We start from the raw sequence: 25,099 nt of genomic DNA, 5'->3' as shown, positions 1-25,099 counted from the left end.
CACTCAAGAACCAGTAAACTGGAGAACAGAGATAAAAATGAATTGATACACAAGCTCTTCTGTATGGCAGAGTACACTGAAATCAATGGTAAGTGATTTAGAAACAAATGAATCGGCATGTAGAAGGGACTTTCCTTACTTCTTCTATGGCAAGGAGCAGGAGCATCTCCGCTGTGAGGTACGTTAACACTGCAGCCATAGAGTCCCATCTTTAAGATCGCTCTGCTATCCAGAGAGAAACAAACATCTTTTTGTGCAAATGGAGGAGGGAGCAGATCATGTGCTCGATATTAAGTTATGAAGTGGTAAAACAGTGGCTCTCTGTGTTCTAGTCAGCAGTGTTGGCCCCAGCAGTCCAGTCCCTCAGTGGCTGTTGTTCTGTATTGCTGATTGCCTCTGTTAGCTGGATTTATGGCTGCATATGGTGGCATTATAGAATGACCAGTAGATGTTCTCATTTTGTCTGGGAATATAACATGTTTTATAACTCCAGTTTTTATGTCTTGAGTTCATACAGATGGGAATGTTTTATTATTACACATTATACATCATTTAATGTTTTAAGGCTGGTCTAAAAGCAAAAACAACAATTCATGGTTTTCTCGTCTTTCATAACTAGACAGAAAATTGATCAGCAGGGTGTCACTAAGAGAAAGACCGACAATATCTGTGCAAGACTGACACCCAGTGGACACAGTGTGAAACTCTTCATGCAGTAATTACTGTGAACTAATACAGTAGATTTCCTCGACAACAAGCAATTTATGATCATACTGAACAAACAACACATAAGATGATTTATTGATTGAGTTGACAGGAGCGTGCCTAATATCACACGTTATAATTATGTATACAGCAGATACACAGCAGTAAGCTTGACGGTTGAGCTTCTATTAAAGCTTATAAAGTAGAGGTGAGCCCTTGTTGACACTGTGTAGTTGTATGATGAAAGCTATTAAACTGAGGCTTCTTGAAAGCCACCCAGATGAAAAGACATGTAATACAACATAATACATTCACACATCATGATACATTTACATTTGTCATTTGACAGGCAGAGCTACATTGCTATTATATACATTACCACCCCATATTTTTTGAATATCTGTATTTTTCTATGGCAGCGATTCCCAAACTGCTCTTCGAAGCACCCACCAGCACACCTGATTCAAATTAATGAGGTATTGATTTATTATTTATGGGTGTTTGGTACTATTTTGACCAGTATTTTGACCAGTATGTTGGCCATATTTTTTGTTTGAAATTACAATCAAATGTGGTCAGTAGTTGATAAAAGAATATCAAAAGTTAGATTTTACCCATAAACTGAACCTCTAAATTGGTCACTTAATTTTTTCCAGAGCTGTAGTATCTACACACTCTCCTTACTGTCACAAGATGATTCAGAAGTATACAAGCACATACACATTCAGCAATATGTACACTTTAGAATAATACGTATTCTATTTTAATGTAAAATGCCCTAATGAGACTCGTTTTTAAAGTCTCTGTTCATGAGTCCACTAGTCCTCATATGCCATCTTTTCTTTTGTTCCCTACCTTTCATCCTCCCCTTCTGCATCCCTCACCTCCTCTTCCTATTTTTCAGGAGGGTAAAAGTCACCCTGAAATCTTTAACACAGTCGTTGTAAGCTGTCAGCTTGATGACCCCGCTGCCTAGTTTCAATTAATTGGCCTTTAACTGGCTGTTTTCCCCGGAGTCTGGGCCTGCTGAAGTGTTGAGCTGGGCTACATGGCGCAGGGTGCTGCCCCTCGTTGAGTGGCGCAGGGTGGACAGGCGGCTGCGGAAGCCCTCTCCAGAGAAGAAATAGAGCAGTGGATCAAAGCATGTATTGGCAGCAGCCAGGCACAGCGTCACCACAACCGACTTCTGCATGGCTATCCGCTCTGCGCAGGACGTGTCGTTCCGGGACAGGAAGTTGAGGTGGATGCTGCGCTGCACGTGGTACGGCATGAAGCTGATGAGGAAGGCCAGCATGACGATAACGATCATGCGGATGGCCTTGTTGCCCGTGCCCCGCTGGCGGCGGGCAGCCTGGTTGCGGGACAGGAGAGTGCGTATGATGCCGGCATAGCAGAGCAGGATGACCAGGAAGGGCAGGGTGAAGCCGATCACCAGGGACAAGTAGTTCAGCATGACCAGTTTCTTCAAGTTCCCCGAGCCGACCTGCGGCGGCTCGTAGCACTTGGTTTTGTTTGTCTTGTGGTCTATAAACTGGCCAGACATCAGGAAGGGTGAGGACGAAACGCAGATAAACACCCAGACACACACACACACCAGGCGCGCGCGGCCCTCTGTCACCAGCCGCAGGTTCTGCACAGGAAAGACAATGGCCAGGAAACGGGTGACGGACATGGCGGCCATGAAGTAAATGCTGCAGTAGAGGTTTACATAGAGGGCGTAGGAGCTGATGCGGCAGAGGAAGTCCCCCAAGTCCCACCGGCCCCTGTTGACATAGTAGAGGACGCGGAGCGGGAGCGTGCTGACACACAGCAGGTCGGACACCGCCAGGTTCAGCATGTAAACATGGAAGGGCGAGCTCTGCCGGTAGGTTCTGATCAGCACCACCAGGGCGAAGCCGTTCCCCACCAGGCTGAACACTGTGATGATGGAGTAGACTGTGGAGTAAACCTGGTTACGGAAATCATCGATGGACGGACAGACAGTAGAGTTTTCCCCTACGCTGTCAGTCAGATTCACCTGCTCCATTTCTGACCACAACGATCCTGAACGAGAGAGAGAGAGAGAGAGAGAGAGAGAGAGGAAGAAAGAGAGGAAGAGAGGGAGGGACAAAACGAGACAAAATGAGCAACTAAGAAGTTGATACAGTGTTCAGTAGGGATGAGACCATATGCTTATCTCACGATACAATTCGATGTGCAATATGGGGTTCGCGATTCGTTACAACCACGATACGATGTAATAAACTAGAAAGGCACTCGGAGAGCGCAGACCTCCGCCAAGGTTCGTGCTATTATTGCTTGTGCGTGAGTCGGATCCGGATCCGCTCCAAAATTTAATGGGTTCTTCCTTAGCCCATGCTACACCCTTCCACAAAGTTTCATGAAAATCGGGCCAGTAGTTTTTGCGTAATCCTGCTAACAGACAAACAGACAAACAAATGGCAACGAAAACACAACCTCCTTGGCGGAGGTAATAACAGGGCAATAAAAACAAAGTATGACTGTGTAGAATTGTGTTTATTTCTGAGCCACAAATTTTGCATTGGCTTGCTAGAATGTAAACAACAATTTAAAAATGTTATTACAAAGTGCAAATAATATAATTTGGATGGAGAGCTGTGTGTGTGTGTGTGTGTGTGTGTGAGAGAGAGAGAGAGAGAGAGAGAGAGAGAGAGAGAGAGAGAGAAACAGAGGCAACTGCTGCCATGCCAAAACACTTGCTGATCTGTGTTTTTATGAACATGAGCATTACAGAGTAAGTGTGTGATGTGGCTTACTGCTTCAGATTTTTCTCTAATCTCTGCTGCATGTGATGCAGGCTCTAAGAGAAGAGGGGGAAATCAGATAACATGTCTGCACTCTATCCTGTCACATGCAGCAAAGGTTTTGTGTTTCCTGAGTATAAGAAAGAGCCTGTTTCAGCTACATGTCATCTCTACTGTACCAAACATGTTTCGAGCAATGCCATGAAGCATAATGAGCTCACACAGAAAAAACAGCCACTGCTGATTCCTGAAATTGAGATTGACAAGTCTGACATCCTGTGTTTTATTGCAAACAGTATAAAGTTTTGCAACATATCCAGATAACTGGATGAAATTCTGATAAACTGTAGTGAACAATTTAATTAACATAGTCTGAGTGTGTATTTTAACATCTGTGACTTTGATATGCAGGGTGATAATTAGGTAGCCTAACTGACACCCACAGTCTTCACCACCCAATAAATGACTGCTCCTCGGGCAATTAAAAACGCAGAAGCGACTCGAGCAACTTAGGAAGCAACTCGGCTGTTTTCCAACTGGGTCTATTTCGATATTTCCTCCAGCCCCATGTTTTGACTGAATATGGTGGAGGAAGATTTACCTAGAAGCTGAAATGTTTGCATTGGTGATGCATTGCATGGCACTTTAATTCTCAGTCAGTTACTTTCCCTTCTCAATAGAAAAAACAAATTCTGCGTTTGCAATGATTATAGTTGCGATAAAAGCAGGGCGAGCTTAGACAAGTTTTATTTTTCTTACCGCTGAATTCCAGGTGCTGGCTGATCTGCGCCTCGTTGTCGGGCTGCACGCAACAAGTGTGGAGGTGTGCAGATGGCCTAGCTGCGCGTCTGTCTGCCTCCTCTGCCAAATGTACCAGGAGCTGTGGGAGGATGCTTTTGGAAACTCAGCGGAGGCTTAGAAAGTGGGACTGGTCTTCCTCCACCACTGTGTCGCAGAATAGCATCAATACCTCATGACATCACCAGTTTTCGAGCCGCACAGGGCATTTATGGTAATGTGGAAGAACGGAGGGTAAAAAAAACCCCAGTTATAGTTACATTAACACTGAAAAATTCCCTCTAGTTTGTCGGGTGCTCCAGATGACACACATTCATCAACAATAAAGCTTTTCCTCAGAATTTAGTTGAATTCTTCTTATCCACAGTTGAATTGTGTTGGTGCTTCCAGTATTTCTGGTTCCTCAGCAGAGTATCATCACATCTCAGCTGCATTTTCAGGATGAAAATTAACTTCATACATCATCTCAGTTTCCTCATTTGCCTATAGGATCCGGTTCTGGTTCTGACAGTGTGTGTGGAAGGGTGCTGCAATCTGAGACGTACCTGTCAACATGAACATGTACCTTTTTGCCATGTGTTTACACATGACTAACAGCCACAAAGAATAGCTACATTGAATAATCAAGTTCTAGACCATTGCAGCATTGCAGCTCATCCTGTTTGACATGTGATGCCATGCCAAGTTCCACTGTTGAGTTTGGCTCGGTATGCCTAGTCAACTGAGGGTGTGAGGTGAGAAGGCAAACAGATAAAGATGTATGGGTCAACCAGATTAATCCCTCTTGACTGATGATGGACGGGTCTTGTTTATTCCACAGCATTTCCTGTCTATTGCTAATGAGTGGTTTACACTTAGCAAATGGAGTGCGGATACTGCAGTGGAAATGGATCATTTAAAAGTTGAAAGGCTTGTGTGGGGGAAGGGCGGGGTAATTCATCTGCACTGTAACTCATTTAGTGGTGAGACACTGACTACAGCACAGACAAAAATGCAACCTTACTGTCAGTCTGTATCAACACCACAGATCCAAATCATCAAAGAATCATTATTCAATTAGCTTGATAGTGCACTAAGTGCACTGCAAAGAATAATTGTTAAAAGGGCATAATGGTGCATTAAGTGTCTTGAACCTTCTGATGGGCTGTTGAAAGTGCATTTGGAGTTTCTGAGTAACTCTCTCTTTAAATGTCCAATCAAGCAATTGACGGTTAGAGGCATAATTCTTGGTGTTCACAAGGGATTTGGGTAGTTATGGAGTCATTGCACTGTCTACTGCCATGCATATAGCGCATTTATACAACTTTGATTATCTTTGACTGCTTGTAAAGTGATTGAGATATCGTTGGCATAGATGGGCAGTTAGTCCTCAAAGAGAAACATTTTCCACAACCAGTGCACTTAACACTACATCGGACATGACAAGGAAACTGTCATACTGTACATTCATCAATAAATAAATCAGTGTTTTCAGTCAAATCCTATACAAAGATAGATATAATATAATAAATGGCATGGCCACTAGCTAAATATAATACCTCTCTGTGTCCAGAGATGTTAAATGTCAAGTGGCGGTTAAGTGGATCGTCAGTTTCACGAGCTGTTGTGATTACTTTGTGTGCGGTATGGACAGTCTCATAATGCTTAAGACAGTGAGTGTGTGATCTTGGGCAGTGTGTGTGTCTATTACACCTCAACAACTGTCAGAGTGAATTCTGATATGGCTCGTCTGTTTACTGTTTTTGTTAACTCAGTGCTAATCTTTCCAGTGAATTTACTATTGCTTGAAAAAGATATCTAGGGTGATTGTATGTATCAAAATGGAGGCTGTTCATGGCCGGTTCATTTTGCACAGCGTAATGTGGGCGTCAAACATTAACAAACCGTTGTCATGCCTCCGATGGTTTTGCCCTGTCACAACTGATCCGCTGTTTTTACCAATAAGGCTCCATCCATTCTCACCTCTGCTTTTCAACATATGTAGGAATACAGCACTTTCTGTCTCATTTGCTTTAATGTCCAACAGGGACAGTTGTTTACTGGATGATATGTGTATTTGGATACTTGGTTAAAGTTGCCAGAAACATTCTGCATATTTGAGCTGAGTCCAGCAGCTCCTCCGCCTTTCCAGCAGTCCTTCCAGGGAAGTGGGTGCAGCTGTTTCCCAGGGTCTTCTGCTAATATACATTAATCATTCCTGTTTGATCCATTAAATCATTCATATGGCATTACAACGCTGGAGAAGTCCCCAGGCTGCCACACACTGCTTCCAGAGAATGAAACACAAAATAGTGCAGCTTAGTTTAGTTTATTTAGTTAGTGATAATGATAAAACAGGATGAGATAAATACTAATTGGTGCAGGTGAGATAAAAACAAACAAACAGACAAAGGGTTTACAATAAGAAATCCAGATGACAAAAGATGCATAAGCATTAATATCTGGGTGGTCTTAATAGTGTGAAGTTTTCAAACAGACTGGTTTTTATAAGCAATTTCCTTTAATTGAAATTAAATGGAATGCAATTCGATAAAATGTTATTTACTTTCTTCTGCCCTGAGAGATAAGGCACACTCTGCAGACTGGGATGCTTATAATAATAATAATAATAGCAATATAACTTTATTTAAATAGCACTTAGTTACAAACACATAGTTACAAAGTGCTTAACAGAAATAAAAGACAGAGGCAAAACAAAAGATAAAAGACAAAACAATGAGGCACGTTGGGCTTATGTAGGTCATCTTATCTCTGACTTTCACTGTTCATCATAACAGTTGAGTGAAGTGTCTTACAAAGCACACCTCAGAGATAGGACACTGCCAGATCACAAATCAAATCAATGAGACTTCAGGAACCTAGTTGCAGAATTAGTTGCAGTTTTTGAATGCCGCCCAGAGCATCCGTTAGCTGCTAGTGTAGCGGTTGCTCTGACTTATATGAGCTGAGATGTACAGATGCTATCTCCATTCACATCCTGGATGCTACAAGTAAATTACTGAACGGTCAAAAGATTGACAGCAGCTGTACATCCAACTCAGCACACTATGATAAATAAATACCATAAAGCTTTAATAATGTGGTACAGCATCATTGTATGTGGTAAGATACATACAACTGTTATACACTACCAGTCAAAAGTTTGGACACTCAAGATTGAATGTACTATGTTTTTCATTATCGTAAAGCCATTTCGATCTAAAGGCTTATGCTTAAAATTTGTTTTTTTTTCGACAAATATAAACAGTGAAGTTGATGCCTATGTATGAATTTCTTTCCAAAGCCTTTGCCTTTCCATGAAGGCAAAGGGCGGCTACTTTAAAGAATCTAAAATATAAGATAGATTTGATTTGTTTAACCCTTTTTTGGCCACTGCATAATTCCATTTGTGTTATTTCATAGTTTTTATGTCTTTACTATTATTCTGGAATCCACACATAAAGGCAGGGGAAAAAATGGTTCCCAATGGGTCAGAGAAACATGAAATAGAAAAGGTGGGAAACAGTATAATGCACAAAAAACAGATTTATTTGCTACAAATAGTGCTGAAAAATTACAAGCAACTTCAAAGCAAAAAATGAACACAATTATTCTTGGTGGGGCAGCTGCTCATTTGCAACGTGTTTCAAGCTTGGCGCTCTTCCTCAGGCAGCATCAAGATGGTAATGCTGACGTGTCACTAGAAATAGAGGAAAAAAGGAAAAAAGCTGAAATGACATAGCATGACTGGAAAACCTGTGAAAAAACATAGCAATAAGACGGTTTAAAATACAGATAAATAGTGGGATGCTAACACTAATAGTTTGTGTAGACAAAGAATATATTAATAATAATTATAGATCCAGATTATACCAAGCCAACTAAACTATACTGAACAAAAATATAAACACAACACTTTTGTTTTTGCTCCCATTTTTCATGAGTTGAAATAAAAGATCTAAGACTTTTTCTATGCGCACAAAAGGCTTATCTCTCAAATTTTGTTCACAAATTTGTTTAAATCCGTGTTAGTGAGCACTTCTCCTTTGCCAAGATAATCCATCCACCTGACAGGTGTGGCATATCAAGATGCTGATTAAACAGCATGATTATTGCGCAGGTGTGCCTTGGGCTGGTCACAATAAAAGGCCACTCTAAAATGTGCAGTTTTATCACACAACACAATGCCACAGATGTCGCAAGTTTTGAGGGAGCGTGCAATTGGCATGCTGACTGCAGGAATGTCCACCAGAGCTCATGTTGCAGCATGATAATGCACGGCCCCATGTAGCAAGGATCTGTACACAATTCCTGGAAGCTGAAAACATCCCAGTTCTTGCACGGCCTGCATACTCACCAGACATGTCACCCATTGAGCATGTTTGGGATGCTCTGGATCGGCGTGTACGACAGCGTGTTCCGATTCCTGCCAATATCCAGCAACTTCGCACAGCCATTGAAGAGGAGTGGACCGACACTCCACAGGCCACAATCAACAACCTGATAAACTCTATGTGAAGATGTGTCGCACTGCATGAGGCAAATGGTGGTCACACCAGATACTGACTGGTTTTCAAAAAATGCATATCTGTAGCCCTAGTCATGTGAGATCCATAGTTCAGTGCCTAATAAATGTCTTTTTTCAAGATAAAACTGCACATTATACTGTTTCCCACCTTTTCTATTTCATGTTTACTATTATTCTAAAATATGGAAAATAGTAAAAACAAAGAAAAATGTGGTGTGTCAAAACTTTTGACTGGTAGTGTATTTACTGTGATATCTGCACACAGCAAATTTAAAAAGTGTTGAGTGGACCTATGTGAACACTGGCATGTGTTGATTTTTACGCTCTCAGAGCTAAATTAACACTCCGAGTTAATTTAACAGTGACGATTTTGCCGTGTGGGTGAAAATTAGACCCAGCAGATGTTTTCCGTCACGTCTCATTGTTCTGCTATCTATTCACGAACAGACAGGTTGTGCCTTCGCCTCAGGCATTGTTTAGATAACGTCCCACACCTATCCAGCATGCGTACAACAAAAAATAGCTTGCATGTGCGCATAGACACACACACACACACGTACGCACACACACATTCACACACCCCCATGCATCCGCACTAATGGGGAGCTTTCTCTTGATGCATTCTCTGGAGATACAAGAAAATTTCTCATTTGTACGTGTGGTCAAACATAGCTTCCCATCAGTGTTTATTTGATAATGTGCACTCCATGAAGTTAAAGGCCATTTTGAGAGCATTTTGGTTTTGGTAACACAACAGTAACATAACAAACTTGTTTTAATGGAAGTACTATTTTCACATCAGTTACTTTTAAAGTGAAATTCCCCAGCACTGCTCATGGTGGGGTTCTGATGCATAGGGCAGTGTTTGAATCTTTGGACATCCATGTGAATTCACTTGTATTGTCCAATGCTCTTGGCTACAAGTTACAGTTTTTTACAATTGGATACAAGCATTGCTCACTACTGAGTCCACTTTTTCACTTTTTCATACAACTCTCTGCACCAACATGCAGCATGGCACAACAGTTGATTTCATGACCAAAACACAACAAAACTACCAAAAGCACTGTATGCAAAATTAAATCATTTGACCAAAACACCAGCACTAGTTTTCTCCCAACAAGAACACGTCAGTCATAACACAATGACCTAAAAAACACCGACAACAGGTAGCATTACAGTTAGATGCACCATTTTACTTTATATCAGTAGTAAATGATTTTGTGTTCTCTAGTTTTTCTTTTGTATATATTTTTTCTCTTGTTATTGTAATTAGCTTACAATAAGTATTACTTTGTTCTTTCGTTGACAGTATAAGAAATGTATAGATTACCGTAAAGTGCACCAGCAACTGAGGGGAACTTGGAAATATTGCACAAGAATAATGGACAAATTCATAAATCATCCAGTAATAGAGGAAGCTTACAGTGCAAGTCAAACTGCTTCCTAATCACCTGTATATGGTAAGCTAATCTATAGTAGGTGGTTTCTTTGTAGGTAATGATGTCTGTTTGCCTATACATGCACACACACTGTGACACACACACACACACACACACACACACACACACACACATACAGTTGTGCTAAATACCGATTCCTAACCCTACCCTCATTGTCATTCTACCCCTGATATCAAAGGTTTTCCTGTTAGAACTGGCAAAGCAAACCCACAAATGCTTACACAGTGGGTCACACACACACTTACACATAAACCTGGCCTGTGGAACGGACCTCAAAACACCGACAACAGGTAGCATTACAGTCAGATGCACCATTTTACTTTATATCAGTAGTAAATGATTTTGTGTTCTCTAGTTTTTCTTTTGTATATATTTTTTCTCTTGTTATTGTAATTAGCTTACAGTAAGTATTACTTTGTTCTTTGGTTGACAGTATAAGAAATGTATAGATTACTGTAAAGTGCACCAGCAACTGAGGGGAACTTGGAAATATTGCACAAGAATAATGGACAAATTCATAAATCATCCAGTAATAGAGGAAGCTTACAGTGCAAGTCAAACTGCTTCCTAATCACCTGTATATGGTAAGCTAATCTATAGTAGGTGGTTTCTTTGTAGGTAATGATGTCTGTTTGCCTATACATGCACACACACTGTGACACACACACACACACACACACACACACACATACAGTTGTGCTAAATACCGATTCCTAACCCTACCCTCATTGTCATTCTACCCCTGATATCAAAGGTTTTCCTGTTAGAACTGGCAAAGCAAACCCACAAATGCTTACACAGTGGGTCACACACACACTTACACATAAACCTGGCCTGTGGAACGGACCTCAAAACACCGACAACAGGTAGCATTACAGTCAGATGCACCATTTTACTTTATATCAGTAGTAAATGATTTTGTGTTCTCTAGTTTTTCTTTTGTATATATTTTTTCTCTTGTTATTGTAATTAGCTTACAGTAAGTATTACTTTGTTCTTTGGTTGACAGTATAAGAAATGTATAGATTACCGTAAAGTGCACCAGCAACTGAGGGGAACTTGGAAATACTGCACAAGAATAATGGACAAATTCATAAATCATCCAGTAATATAGGAAGCTTTCAGTGCAAGTCAAACTGCTTCCTAATCACCTGTATATGGTAAGCTAATCTATAGTAGGTGGTTTCTTTGTAGGTAATGATGTCTGTTTGCCTATACATGCACACACACTGTGACACACACACACACACACACACACACACACACACACACACACACACACACACATACAGTTGTGCTAAATACTGATTCCTAACCCTACCCTCATTGTCATTCTACCCCTGATATCAAAGGTTTTCCTGTTAGAACTGGCAAAGCACACACACAAATGCTTACACAGTGGGTCACACACACACTTACACATAAACCTGGCCTGTGGAACGGGCCTCACGTGTAGCCTACTTTACACGGACCAAACTGAAACTAAAACCACCTGTTCCAAGTCAACCATCAGAGTAACGCAGAAACTAATGAATCAAACCACGCAGAACGTAAAGCCAGAGTGAGTTGGGCAATTACTCAGTTGAGAAGAGACACGCAACTTTTGGCAATGATAACAACGGCCAGTTATCATGGCGACCACACCCAAGTTGTTATGGATACGGTTGTCTGTGTCACTCTGCCTGCCCCAACATAACAACACAAACACATCCAACATCTTGACATCACATCACCAAAGCTTTGTTCTGCTTCTTTACGTTTGTCCTACACCATTCTGTTCTATTCTGTTCTGTTGATCAGTTAGATCTAGTTAGGCTCATTCTCTGTAAAGTCCTTTGAGATGTGCTTGTGATAAAATAAACAAACTTGAACTTGAGCTTGAACTGTACGGTCAACAGAAACACTGAATTCTACTAACATCTGGCAAGAAAACACTTTCTTACATTTTTGTGGGGCTATAGGAAAATCGTTGCTAGTAATTGCTTTGAGTAAGGAATCTGTGTACTAATCTGATATTAGATAGTATCAAAGGTTCTTCAGATACAGTATATTTTGAATGATAAGATTCCTGTCTGAGTGTATGTGAGGCAGCTCCCTTCCTGGCACACGCACTCCAACAAAAATTTCCTTTTTTGGCTCAGCCCTTCATGGAAAAACCCACCGACCTACAGGTTTTACGGTGATGTCACTGATGCAGGGAAACCCTTGGGTATAGGCTCTCCACCAACATGAGTCAGATGCTGTCTGGCTCTCCTCCAGGCTAGACATGATGACATTGGCAGAAAGAGCCAGTTTAGTTGAAGCAGCCAGAGATCATAAACAGAAGAGCGTGGAGACTGTGCTCACACTCTCACTCTCACCGGGCAGCAGCAGCCAGGTTAGAGGAAGGGGGCTGGCAGGGATAAAAGCGATCAGAGCACATCCAGGCAAAACAAGAGAATGACCTTCAATCTCAGCTTCCTGCCTTCGCACAGGTGAGTCTCAAACAAACACAATGAACGTCTCTGACCTACACTCTGATGTAAGGCTGATCCAACATACACAAGTTACAGTGTATGTCAAGTGAATTTCTGTTGAACCGGAAGTTGGGCTGCATTTTTGTTATGAAGAACCATTGCGAGTTAACAAGGAATAACTCTGAGGTCTCAACGGGACCCCTAATCATAGTCCAACGCATTAAAAGCGTGATTAACAGAAACTGTAACCCTTTGATCAACCAGTCGAGTTAAGAGAGGTGAAGAGATGCAAAGGTTGAAGTGAAAAGAAGCTTATATCACCAACAGCCATGATTAACAAAAATGAAATGTGCCAAAAGTTTCAGGTATATAGGTCTGATTGATGCCTGTTTTTTTAAGCGTTGAAGTATTAAAGGTGATTTGATAAATGCCACATCATGTTGCCTGATATAAAGCTGTTTTGAATTGTTACCATCCTGAATTGAATTACACTTATATTCCTTATAAGTATCTTAATCTGCTGTATACTGTTCATTAGGCTCCTTCGGTTCACTTTCATCCAATCAATTATCAATGGAAATGCATGCCATGATAATTTGTTTTGGAACCACACTTTGACGGCTGCTTTATACTTGGAGTGGATATAATGGACCTGCGCTACTTGAGGTTCACCCTCAATCATGTTAAGTGGCACCTATAAAAACCGAAGAATTCATTGAAGGCTTGTTTGCATGTCTAGGCCTATGCCTCGCTGAAAGTTTAACAGTAGGATAGTACTGTAGTGCTGCAGTGACAATCTGAGAGAACTATGTTATGTGAGAGAGAGAGAGAGACAGAGAGAGAGAGAGAGTGTGTGTGGGAGACAACCTGAATCTGAATCACGTGTTTTCCCCAGGATCCAGGAAGAAGAAAAAAATGATTTGTGAGTTCATGGAGACTGTCCAACAATTTCAGACTAATGTGTTACTTTGGATTGTAGTCCCATTTGTGCTTTGATATTAGCTTCACACACTGAGCTAACCTACATTTTTCATACTCTTGGCAGATCAAACCAAGTTTTCAAATTAGTGTGGGAGATGGGCCTGTGGTGCTGGTCATGTTCAGTCCAGGAAGGAGCGCTCTCGGCCCCCAGAGGTTTGCTGCGACGGTTCCTGCTGCTGAAGCTGGTGACGGTGCTGCTGTTACCCCACGGAGCGGGACTCCCCCTGCTGGTGGGCTGCGTGTTCAGCCTGCAGGCCCTGTTGCTGCTCCGCTCCCCCCACATCTCCACCAAGCCCTCCACCGTCTTCCTGGGCCAGCTGGCTCTCACAGACGGCCTCCTGCTCCTGCACTGGGCGCTGCGGCTGGGAGCGAGCGTGGGCCGCTGGGTGGAGGCGGGCCTCGAGGTTGACATGGGCCTCGTGAAGGAGGGGGGATCTGTTTGGCGGTGGGAGGCTGTGAGTGTGCTGTGTCAGCGGCTGCTTGACGCTCACCACCTGGCCTCTCTGCTCCTGCTGGGGCTGCTGGGACTGGAGGCCACCCTGGTGTCCCGCTGGCCTCTGCAGACTCGCAGATTTAGGACTTCTCACTGGGCCCAGCTCAGCTGCAGCCTGGTCTGGGTGCTCGTGCTCCTGGAGCTCCTCCTGCTGCTGGCCTCAAAGCTCCATCAAGACTCTGGACCTCAGACGAACTCCTTAGCACTCCAAGACCCTCAAACTGCCTCTCTGAGTCTGGCTCCTCCTTCCTCCCTGCCAACTGTCTCCATCTGTCTCAGGAGGGCGTTGTGGCTGGTGAATTCATGGCTCCACTATGCCGTCCTCTACAGCAAACAAAAGAGGAGGAAGAGCTACTTCCATTAAGAGTTTTGGCTGTAAAATAACATGTATTTTTGTACAGTATGTTATTATTTATATATATATTTTCAAAATCAACCTGCTGCATTTTTAATACAGCTATATTTTCTATGCAGCGCTGGACCAAAGGTTTGTCCACTGCTGCAGGCTTGTTTGTATAATGTTATAAAAAGAACATATAGTATAATTAGTATGTTACAGTATGTAGTATGTTAGTATGTTTGTAGAGGCCATGCCAACCAAAGGTTTCCTCAGTTTACATTTCAGGTTCTTGTGAAGTAAGCTGATCTCACATTTGAACAGAGAGAGATCCTTATCTGGTTTATATAGTAAACATGGTCTCATCCTGCAGTCTCTCAACTGTGTGAACTGGCAGACAAATCCAGTCGTGGAAAAGATGGGACAAGATAGAGGGCACTGCAGTCAAAGCATAAAGGGAGTGTTAAACAGTACACAACATTATCTAAAAAAGTATGACATGTTTAAACGTTATAAAGCTACACATGAGTCTCTGACTTGTTGTTAAAGCTTTTTACTTTATATCATGTCTCTGTCAATAGTGCCTGATTGTAATGCTTCACTGTTTTCTCCTTGCTTACATTTTGCATATCGCTTGTCCAGTGTAACGGATGAGGAGCTGTGCCTGGCACAAACTGGGATGGTCCTCATTATACTAGTCGAGTCATAAGGAGAAACTGGGTTTTTTCAAATGAATGGAAATGACTCAAACTTAATTTGTTTAAATGTTGCCATCCATGCAATTAGTCAGACACACAACATGCATTACGACAAGGCCTCTATTCCAGTTCTGGTTAATCAATGCTGTGTACAGACAATATACACACACACACACACACATGTACACACTGAGAGAGAATTTGCTGCTTACATGAGTCAAACGTGGGTCAACCTGATAAGACGAAGGCAAAAAAAAAAACACCCTAAACTTTCAGTCAATACTCAGGCACACTTTGGCTTCAGCCTGGATATCAGTGTCTGTTATCATCCTCTGTAGTGCAGGGATCAGTCACTGAGGATATGAAAGATCAGAGATGGACATCCTGAGAATAAACTGTTTGCGTTTGTGAAAGTTTGGAAGTAATCTGTGACATAACCGCACTTCCCATCACACACCACAGTCTCTTTCTGAGAAATGTGTATATGTTGTGTCACTGAAAACAGCAGGGAAAACAACATGATTGAAGGAGGAAGTGTCTTAGCACAGAGTAATTGTAGACATCTGTTTTACATTTTCAGGTGAGTAACAGTTTCATGTTGCTCTGAATAATCACCAAGTATCCTGATGAGTCAGTCGGGATTTGAATATTGCTGTGCAGGGTTTTTCCAGCAGGGGGAAGCACATCGCAACTGAGTCTACTTTTGGCAGTTTCTGCTGTCTATATGGAGTCTAACAAAGTGAAAAGGGTTGAAGAGGATGGAGGGAGTGAGCTACTTTACCAAGCTAATTAGTATGGTGGCTCCAGAGTGTGTATGTGTGTGTACATGGCTGTGTGTAGTTGGGATTTTAAGTGTTCCTGGAACTAATCAATTAAGGCTGAAAAATGAGGAATAACAGGATGAAGAGGAGTAACGAACAGTGGTGGCAGCTGCCTTCCCATGATGCTCTCTGTTTGGCAGTGGTAGCCCTGTGCGGTGTACTTTGGCAGTGGGGTTGTCAGTCAAGGGCAAACAATGTGGGAGGTCAAAACTTTCAAAAATAACAATAGATCCTGTTTGTCCTCTTGAGTGAGTCAAGGTTCATTCTGTACACCGCAACAGCCAAGGCAGAATAAGAATAGACTACAAAAGACCAAAGACAAAAGACCATAAGGGAGAGATGAGGTTTATCATAATCAATTAAACACTAAACATGTTGCCTTGTCCCCCCTGAGGGCAGCACTGCAGCTGCTCTTCGGGCCAGTGACTAACAGATACAGTATGTCACCTTGTTTTGACCTGTAATTTTAGCGCCCCCTTTGGGCCGTGCAATGTTGAGATCACTGGAACACAGTGGGGAGCTGAATCATTTCCTCAAGCTTTGTCAAAATCCCCAATTCCATCATGAGGGACAACAAATTATGACAAAAGATAGCCGGTAACTTAATTCCTTGGTTGACAAACTGTTGACAACTGTTCTATGATTTAGAGATATTGAATAATTCATCTCAGAGTCATGTTTTTTTTCTTCCCAAAATGGATATGTAACATTTTGTAAATGAAGTGTTCAGATCTTGGGACAGCTGGCGCTCTATGTCCACCAGGCAAGGTACAGTAGAGACCATTATATCTCCGAGACTGACAGGCAGATCCGGGGTCCACAGGCCGGGGTCAGTCTGGTCAGCCTGTCTGCCTCGGCTCAGTCCAACCAGCGAGCGCTCACCCATGGCTGCTCATGCTGCACCTATCAGTGCTATGGGGTAAACAGCCCAGAGCGGCTGCCTGCCTCTGTGCCTCAGCCACAGCCAGCAGCATTGATCCAGACTCCGCTCCAGGTCAGATCTGGACGTTGGCTCATGGGGCTAAGGTCAGTTTTGAGCTGTTGTCAGAAAGTGAGTGTGTGTATGTGTGTGTGTGTTTGGGTGTGAGAGAGCGGGAGCGAGACAGACACACACACACACACACAAGCCACCCCACTCCAGCCATGTTAATGTCAGTCCATAAAGCCTGTAAAGCCCAAGGCTCCCGTGTTGTACTGCTCCGCTGCCTTTGTCTAAGTCTGTTGTCAGGGCAGAGGTATGTGTGGCACGACGGGCTGCCCCTAAACTTTCCCGGAGCAAATGAATGAGAGGATGGACAGAGGCAAGGGGAGGAAAGCAAAGGAAATACACTCATCATCGCATTAAAGGGGAGCAAGACAGAAGGGTCGAGAAAGAGGGAGATGGAGGGAGGGAGGGAGGGAGATGGAGGGAGAGGGTGGAGGGGGCGCAGTAATGGGGTCTTTGTTCTGTGTGGTGTGACTCACAAAGCCTTGGCCAGGGCAGCACAGCTTAGTTACCATTACCAAACACTGAGAAGGAGGGGAGGGGAGAGGGGGGGGGTTCTGCTGCCCAATCAAGCCTCACTTGTCTTCTGGTTTATCCAATCATGAAATTTCACCACAGCTTTTTGTTAATTTTGACCAGTTCTATCTCTTGTCCCAATTGGGTGTTTGGACTGTCAGTCTACCACAGTCAGCCAACTGATGACTTTACATAATAAGCGCACAGTTGTGCCATTATCTCCTCAAACTTGATTTTGAGGTAGTAATACACTTTTGGAGCAACTCTGAAAGGTATTAGGTTCCTTTGAATAAACCCAGCTTTAACGTCATAGGAAAATGTCGTTAGCAGGAGACATTTGAATATATGTTTTTGACCCTCTACCTTACATTGTGTTCTGTCTCTGGGAGTGTTGGCCATTTACATTTCCCCTGAAATGGTCTAGTGTATCACCGCTGCTAAGTTTATGTTCTTATCAAGGTAAAAGAAAACTCATCAAGAAGATTTTAAAGCGATTACTTGCCAAATAATGAAGCAATACCATGTTCAAGCTGACCAAGTGAAAGAAAATATTTAAATTATGTTATATAATGTCATTATGAAAACATGTTTTTGTCAAAATGTGTAGCACATACACACACACACACACACACACACACACACAGAGAGAGACACACACACACACACACACACACACACACACACACACACACACACACGCATACTCACTTCAATAGCAAGACTTAAGAGGTTAAAGACATCTGGATGATGTGTAATGTACTGTGTGCATGTGTATGTGCATTTGTGTGTGGGTGTGGGTGTGTGTGCGCGCATACGTGTATATGTGTGTGTGTGTGTGTGTGTGAGAGGGAGAGAGAGAGAGGGTGTATGCATGTGTGTGTCTGTGTGTTCAGTTTATGCAGTAAGCAGGATGTCCTGTCCTCCCTGCTGCTATTGTGGAGTAGTCAGCCTGCCAGACACTACCCCCAAAGACCACTTCCCCTCTGTCAAGTGTCTCTCTCTCACACACACACACACACACACACACACACACACACGGACACACACACACACACACACACACACACACACACACACGGACACACACACACACACACACACACACACACACATGCAGCCCCATGCCAGCCTGAACACAATGGGAACCTATCCAACGCCGCCCTGTCACCTGGCTATAAATAGCAGTTTTGGTAGCCTAAAACATGAAGATTGTATTGTAACAATGGTGTGGCAGGACTTTGATCAGCCAAAATAGAGCTAGTACTGAGAGATCACACATAGTTCACTGTTTATTTAACTTGTACGAAATCTCCCCAGTTGGCAGGCAGAGGTTCTGGAGATGTCACCTCCATTTTGATAATTGTTTTTACTTACATCTGCTGCGTTTACACTGCATGTATAAGGTGATATTTCACACCTTGTTTGCAGTAGGTCCAAAGCCACCTATATGGTCTAAATTTAGTCACTCGCAATGAGAGACTGTCTTTGATATATAGGGATGTGGAGGGTAAACCCACCTCATCTCAGTTTACCTACTTTTTTTAATTTGTGGAATACAATTTATGCATTTAGGCTGACATAAATATGTATAACATAAATTCATAGTACGTCATAACAGTAATATATGTCATATCATATCTTGTAATATGTAAGTTATATGAAGATATGGTCTTTAAACAAACAAAAAATAACATAAATGTTTTACTGAAAGTATAACTGATTTGTTTATTGGTGGTTGTAATTGCCTTTTGATAATCCCTGATGTATAAGGTTATATGTCACATGTTGCAGTAACTACTATAGTAAGTGTAAAGTCTAATGGTCTAAATCAAGTCGCCCACAATGGGAAGCTCTGACATACATGGATGTGTGGGGTGAACCCACTTAAAGCCAATTTACCCACTTTTTTATTTGTGGAATAGACTTTATGCACTTTTTTTAGGCTGATATGTATCTTTGTGACATAAATTCCTAGTATACATCATAGTAAGTAATATGAAACTGATGTGTTATATGAAGATAGGGTCTTTAACCAAAAAAGTATATACAGCATACAGTAATGAATGCTTTTGTGAAAGTATAATTGATTTTTGTTTATTTGTGGTTGTTTGCCATTTAATGATCACCAGCTGGAACTCATAGTGTGCGCGCCTTTTAATTTACCACTACATCACTGCTGATAGCCTATATAAAAGCCATCAGCTCTCCAGTTTAGCAGCTGATGACACCAGTCTGTGTCCCCTCTCTCTCCTTCCCTCCTCCTCCTCCTCCTCCACAATCCTCTATTCACCCCCCACACCCCCCCAACCCCCTCCTCGCCCGACCGAGGTGCTATTGTCTCGTTTCCTGTGGCCGTGCAAGCCGCCCTCCAGCCAAACACACACACACACACACACACACACACACACACACACACACACACACACACACACACACACACATATCCACACACGCGCGCACAAACACTCCGGGGTGAGCTGAACTGGCGCGGTGGGTTTGATGCGTTCCCATTTCTAGTGGAGCGAGCGAGTCGTCAAGATTAATTGAAGAAATTACACCCGCAGGATTTTTCTTTTGCTTATACTTACAAAACATTCCTATCACTTGTTCGTGTTTTTTGATCGGTTTTCGACTCGGGGAAAAAATATATCCAGGGAAACGGCAAGGACACAAGTTTGTAGACTCAGCAGCACATTAGGAGCCAAAAAGTACGGAGCTTTTCTTTTGACAGCTGCGCCGCCGCACTGCTGCCAGACTGACAAACAACAGTGACAAGGAGCCGAGCTGTCACCATCACATTCAACTGCGAGATTAACAAGACAGTAAGTTTTGTTTATGTTATGGCTAGTTGTCAAAAACATTTTAGTAGGCTAGCTGCTTCCCTTGTAAGAGAATGAATGTGCTGCTTTAGCCACAGAAATGTACAAATTACAGTTGTACATTTACACATAGAGCTGCCATTCAGTTTACCATCTTTGAAACGAATTAAAATAAAAAGGATCTAATTTATAGACTGTAGCTTGGATGTTACAGCTGCTCTTAAGTACAAGAACCATCAAGATATTGCAATGTTACCAAAAAACTTTTTAAGAAAACTTAAGTTTATTGCCAAGTTAGGGCATCAGAACAATGAATAACCTATTCATGAAGTAATCCTTGGTAGCATAATGACCAGCATTAGTAAGTATGTTAAATGTATATTGTACAATGTGATGGCCTAATGTGGGTTAGAATTATAACAAGAACTTTCTGATGCACTCTGTATTATGAACATCTTTTACATAGTAATTCCCTACTGCTGCCCAGCACATGACTGACTTGGTGAGTTGGCTGTAAGCAGTGAAGCTGTCTCTTGCTTTGTGCCTGGTTATCCTCCGCTTCCCTCTCCGAGCATGTGAGAGAAAGGAACAGCTGGATGTGAGCTGAACCTGAACCTGATCTGTTTAGAGCAGCAGGTCTCAGAGGCCTGTTTCTCAAACCCTGTCACTGCTGCGGCCGGCTGTGGGGAAACCCTGTAACTCTGCAGCTGTCCACGACCTGAGCCGCCACAGGCTTTCTACATGAGACACACACACACACACACACACACACGCCCAGGATGAGATGTCGCAGCATGGGTTCGAGCAAAATCCTCAACACATTTGTGCTCCATAGGTCTGAATTAGCCCTAATGAAAAAGTCACATGTTAAAATCCACATGTGAATTCAAAGCACATATGGTTTTTTTGGACACATGTTGGTTTTCACATGTGAACATTTTTTTCACATTGTCATCTGCCATTACATATGATAATATTCGTAAGAGTTTAGTTCCAAAATGAGATATCCACCATTTTAAAAAATGACACTCACTCTCCAGCACTGACTGCTGGCATGAAAGTTACGCACATTCTGGGTTAGTATTGAAGTTAGGAGTCATTTTAAGACATTTACTTATAAAATAGCTGACTTCATTTTCGAGGACAGAATCATGTATGTTTTTCAAATATTGCCTTATCAATTTCAGGTCACAACATTTTTCTAAAATGGATATATAGCATTTTGATTTTGGAATGAAACCCTTAGTTTCTTTCACATGTGAAAACTTAATTTCACATGCAAAGAGACAATTCACAGGTGAAAATTTCATTTTCACATGTGACTTTTTTGTAAAGGATAGGTAGTTTGTGTTCATTCAACTCAAACACAAACTGTATAGCAGCCAAACTCAATGTTCTATAGCCTGGGCTCCCTGCAGAAACATCAGCTAAATATGAGTCAGGCAGTGTCAGGGGTCCTGGGACAGAGCCACAGTACACAGAACCCTACAGTGTGTGTGTGTGTGTGTGTGTGTGTACGTGTGAAGACTCGCGCATGTAAGGGTATGTGCTTGTGTATGCACGTGCGATGACTTGTGCATCTACGTGAGTGTGTGTGTGTGTGTGTGTGTGTGTGGTGTGCAGAAGGGTACAGTGAGGGTATTGTAAGGGCCAGTGGAGGCTTTTAGGGAGGCGTGTGAAAACGCAGTAAAGATGTCACACTGCAGCTGGCACAGGACTGGACTGATGGACTGCTTACACTCACAGCCTTGCCTTTGTGCGTGTGTGTGTGTGTGTGTGTGTGTGGTGGAAACAGAGATAGAGAGAAACTTATCCAGAGACACTCAGGAATCAGGATTGTACATACAGTGCCAAAGACCCACCGCCGCTGAGCCCTCTGCCTCACTGCTGGTTCAGCTCTGTTGCATAACACAAGATAAGCCTGGTCACACAGAGACACAGAGAGAGAGAGAGAGAGAGAGAGAGAGAGAGAGGGAGAGAGGTGCAGCTCCGTCTTTGGTCAAATACTGTTTAAAAACAGCTTCTATTTTGGCTGAGAGTCATATGGAGTGTCAAAGATTCAGTCCGACATCTTTTGTTTTGTGACAGGCTGATTTGGTCATAACGTACTGTGAGTTGCAGTCCCTGAGTGTCTTAGTGCATTGTAATAATAATATTGTAATGCAGTTGCTTTTGTTTACCTGTGTGCAGTGTGATAATGTCTGATGGCTACCTTCAAACTTGAAATTGCCCTGGTAGGTAGATACGAAATACTTGCTGTATCAAATACAAATTGGCAATCATGTTTTTTTGTTGCGTCAGCATTGTTGTACATAGAGATGCGTACATGTGATCAGCCATTCAAGCAGACAGTTCTTTTTATAGGCCCAAATAGACGTGTTTGTATCTTCTCATTTCTATCATTTTTGAGTAAGACCAATCACACATATAGTCTTCCTACTGACTTACCAGACTTAAGCAAAATAGTCAAGAAATTGGCATGGCATGGAGATAAAGATATGTGAATAGTAATTACATCATAAAGCATCATTGTCATACTAGAAAAAAAAGTGCAAATGTTCATTATGTGAGCAATAGAAATATCAAGTGCAATAGTAAAACTGGTAAAAGGCACACAGTGATGGAGATGACATCACAGAATCAAATACTGCTTCAAGTGAATGAATGGAGATTTACCTGCTCAGATAAGATAAGATAAGATAAGATAGCACTTTATTCAAATTCAGGTGTCACAGCAGCAATTGGCGGACAATGCCAAGGAAGTCAAGTATGTTTCATGTACAGGAAGGTAATAGAAGAAATAGGTACTAAAATAAAATAAAGGTAATGTACATAATATACAACAATAGAGACAGTGCAAATAGTGATAATGCAAATAATAAATGCAAATAATAAATGCAGATTCGGATAAGTCTATGGATATATTCCAGAGGAATAGTCAAGAGTTCAAGAGTTCAAGTTTAGATTATTCAAGTCTAGATACTGACAACAAAACCATCATGTTTCCTTGACAACAACGATCGGTGATGTTGTGAGCAGCTCTGAATTCTTTTTGCACCAAGCCAACATGCTGGTCCCATGAGTTGTTTACTACTACTACTAAGTTGTAGCCCAACCAAGTTATGTTTGCCCACTGCCCACACAAAACCCATCCATTTTATACTGTGAAATAGATTTTACATTGGATTCTTTAACATTGATTCGTTAATACTGAATACTGAAGCTGGAGTTGAGAATGAATGTTCAGCCTCCTAATCTACATGGGAACGTTCCTTCCCCAGACAGCCATTTACCTCACACACTTCTGGTGCCGCCCTACGTGCCACATGCCACACTGCCATGAGAACTGAAACCCTCCAGATAGAGGAGACTGGTATTTATACTGACAGATAACACATGAACATGCACATATACAGTACATAGACACACTTACAAGCATGCTTTAATGCACACACATACACACAGACAATAAATTGCTGCGTTAACAGTGAAATTAAACTAAATCCAGGTGTCAAAGTTAATTTGTAAGCAGCAATGTCATCTCTGTATGCTTATGTTTTTTCACCCAGATAGGCAGTCATATTGTGTTAAATTCCCCCATAAAGTTCCCTGGACAGTTAAGGTAGTGGTGCATATGAGGGGTACATGCTTAATTGAGTGCCCGCCTCGTTTAATTGGTTGCTTAGTAACAGGAGGTTTTGGTTCTTACTTATCTGTTGTGTGAGTGACTGAAGTAAGTTATCCTCTCATTGGGTTTGAGAAATGTTTTGTTAGTTAACAGAATATATGGAGTATTGCATACATTTAGAGGATTTATTAGCCACTCCTTGCTTTCTTATTTGTACTTAGTAGTCATTAAGAGGCTATATGCTAATCTTGCTCTTGTGTGCTCATTTGTTTCTCATTGTCAGGTAAAACCATACATACATAACAAATGTGCATATGAACATACAGATGCCAGTACAAGGCTGCCTACATTTACTGTTGAGATTATGTTGATGCTTCATCATTCAAGATAACAGAGGTTAAACTAACTGATAACTCGCCTAAACTTAACACCTATAGTTGGTCCCAATCAAAAGGACGTTGTAGATGGTTGTAGATATGGATCCTGGTAAATAGTAGGGACTCAAATTAATGATGTCCAATATATCTGAAAATTTTATTTGGCTGTTGCATGAATGACTGATGTCCTTTTGAGAAGTATCCCTCACATTTGCCTCTCAAATAGTAATAGTAATAATAGTAATAGTAAAACGGCTACATTAAAGACATTTTAAATTGAAATTTAGTATCACTTGGTATAAATGATCCTTCTTGCTTACTGTCCTCTGTAGACGGAAATAAAATTTTAAAACATACTTGTTTACTCAAACGTATAGCGTGAATGCAATTATTATTTTTTAATATTATGTATTATTATAGTATCACTAAAAAATTTTCATTGCATTTTGGTATATGCCAATAATGACATATGAATCATACCTAACCATTCAACATGCCACAGCTCCCATTTGCACTGAACAACTGGAGTTGTTTGCTCCTTAGTCCCGTCTTAGTTTTATTGTGAGGAAGTGACCATGTGCTTTTTCCTCTCTCTCCACAGGAGGATTGAGCAGCCCCGTCGTCTCACATCCTGAGTGTTTCTGCCTCCGTTTGTGTGTGTGAATGTCCACGATGGCTAGGAGGGGGCTTGACTGGTGGACCCCCCACTGACACCCCCGTTCCCCAGATATCCGCCCTGACTCGCCCCTT

General features: G+C 41.9%; 2 protein-coding genes across 2 annotated transcripts; one reads left to right on the top strand and one right to left on the bottom strand.

Annotated features, from left to right (window-relative positions):
• Positions 1-1,389: 1,389 nt before the first annotated feature.
• On the bottom strand, positions 1,390-2,733 carry cysltr1 (cysteinyl leukotriene receptor 1). The gene has a single exon (XM_071923921.2). The coding sequence runs from the start codon at positions 2,729-2,731 to the stop codon at positions 1,688-1,690; it is 1,044 nt and encodes a 347-aa protein (XP_071780022.1). The 5' UTR covers positions 2,732-2,733; the 3' UTR covers positions 1,390-1,687.
• A 9,776-nt stretch (positions 2,734-12,509) lies between these two features.
• On the top strand, positions 12,510-14,723 carry LOC139930690 (uncharacterized). Its single transcript, XM_071923932.2, has 2 exons — positions 12,510-12,712; positions 13,740-14,723. Exons 1-2 carry the CDS (start codon positions 12,678-12,680, stop codon positions 14,530-14,532), a joined length of 828 nt encoding a protein of 275 aa, XP_071780033.2. The 5' UTR covers positions 12,510-12,677; the 3' UTR covers positions 14,533-14,723.
• The last annotated feature ends 10,376 nt before the right edge of the window (positions 14,724-25,099 follow it).

This window comes from Centroberyx gerrardi, chromosome 16 (genome assembly GCF_048128805.1).
Source record: "Centroberyx gerrardi isolate f3 chromosome 16, fCenGer3.hap1.cur.20231027, whole genome shotgun sequence".
NCBI lineage: Eukaryota > Metazoa > Chordata > Actinopteri > Beryciformes > Berycidae > Centroberyx > Centroberyx gerrardi.
This window is presented reverse-complemented; position numbering and strand designations above follow the sequence as displayed.

Coding starts and splice junctions, on each gene's coding strand:
- LOC139930690 (XM_071923932.2), top strand. CDS start 12,678: ATGACCTTCAATCTCAGCTTCCTGCCTTCGCACAG. Junction 12,713..13,739: donor AGCTTCCTGCCTTCGCACAG/GTGAGTCTCAAA, acceptor TACTCTTGGCAG/ATCAAACCAAGTTTTCAAAT.
- cysltr1 (XM_071923921.2), bottom strand. CDS start 2,731: ATGGAGCAGGTGAATCTGACTGACAGCGTAGGGGAAAACTCTACTGTC.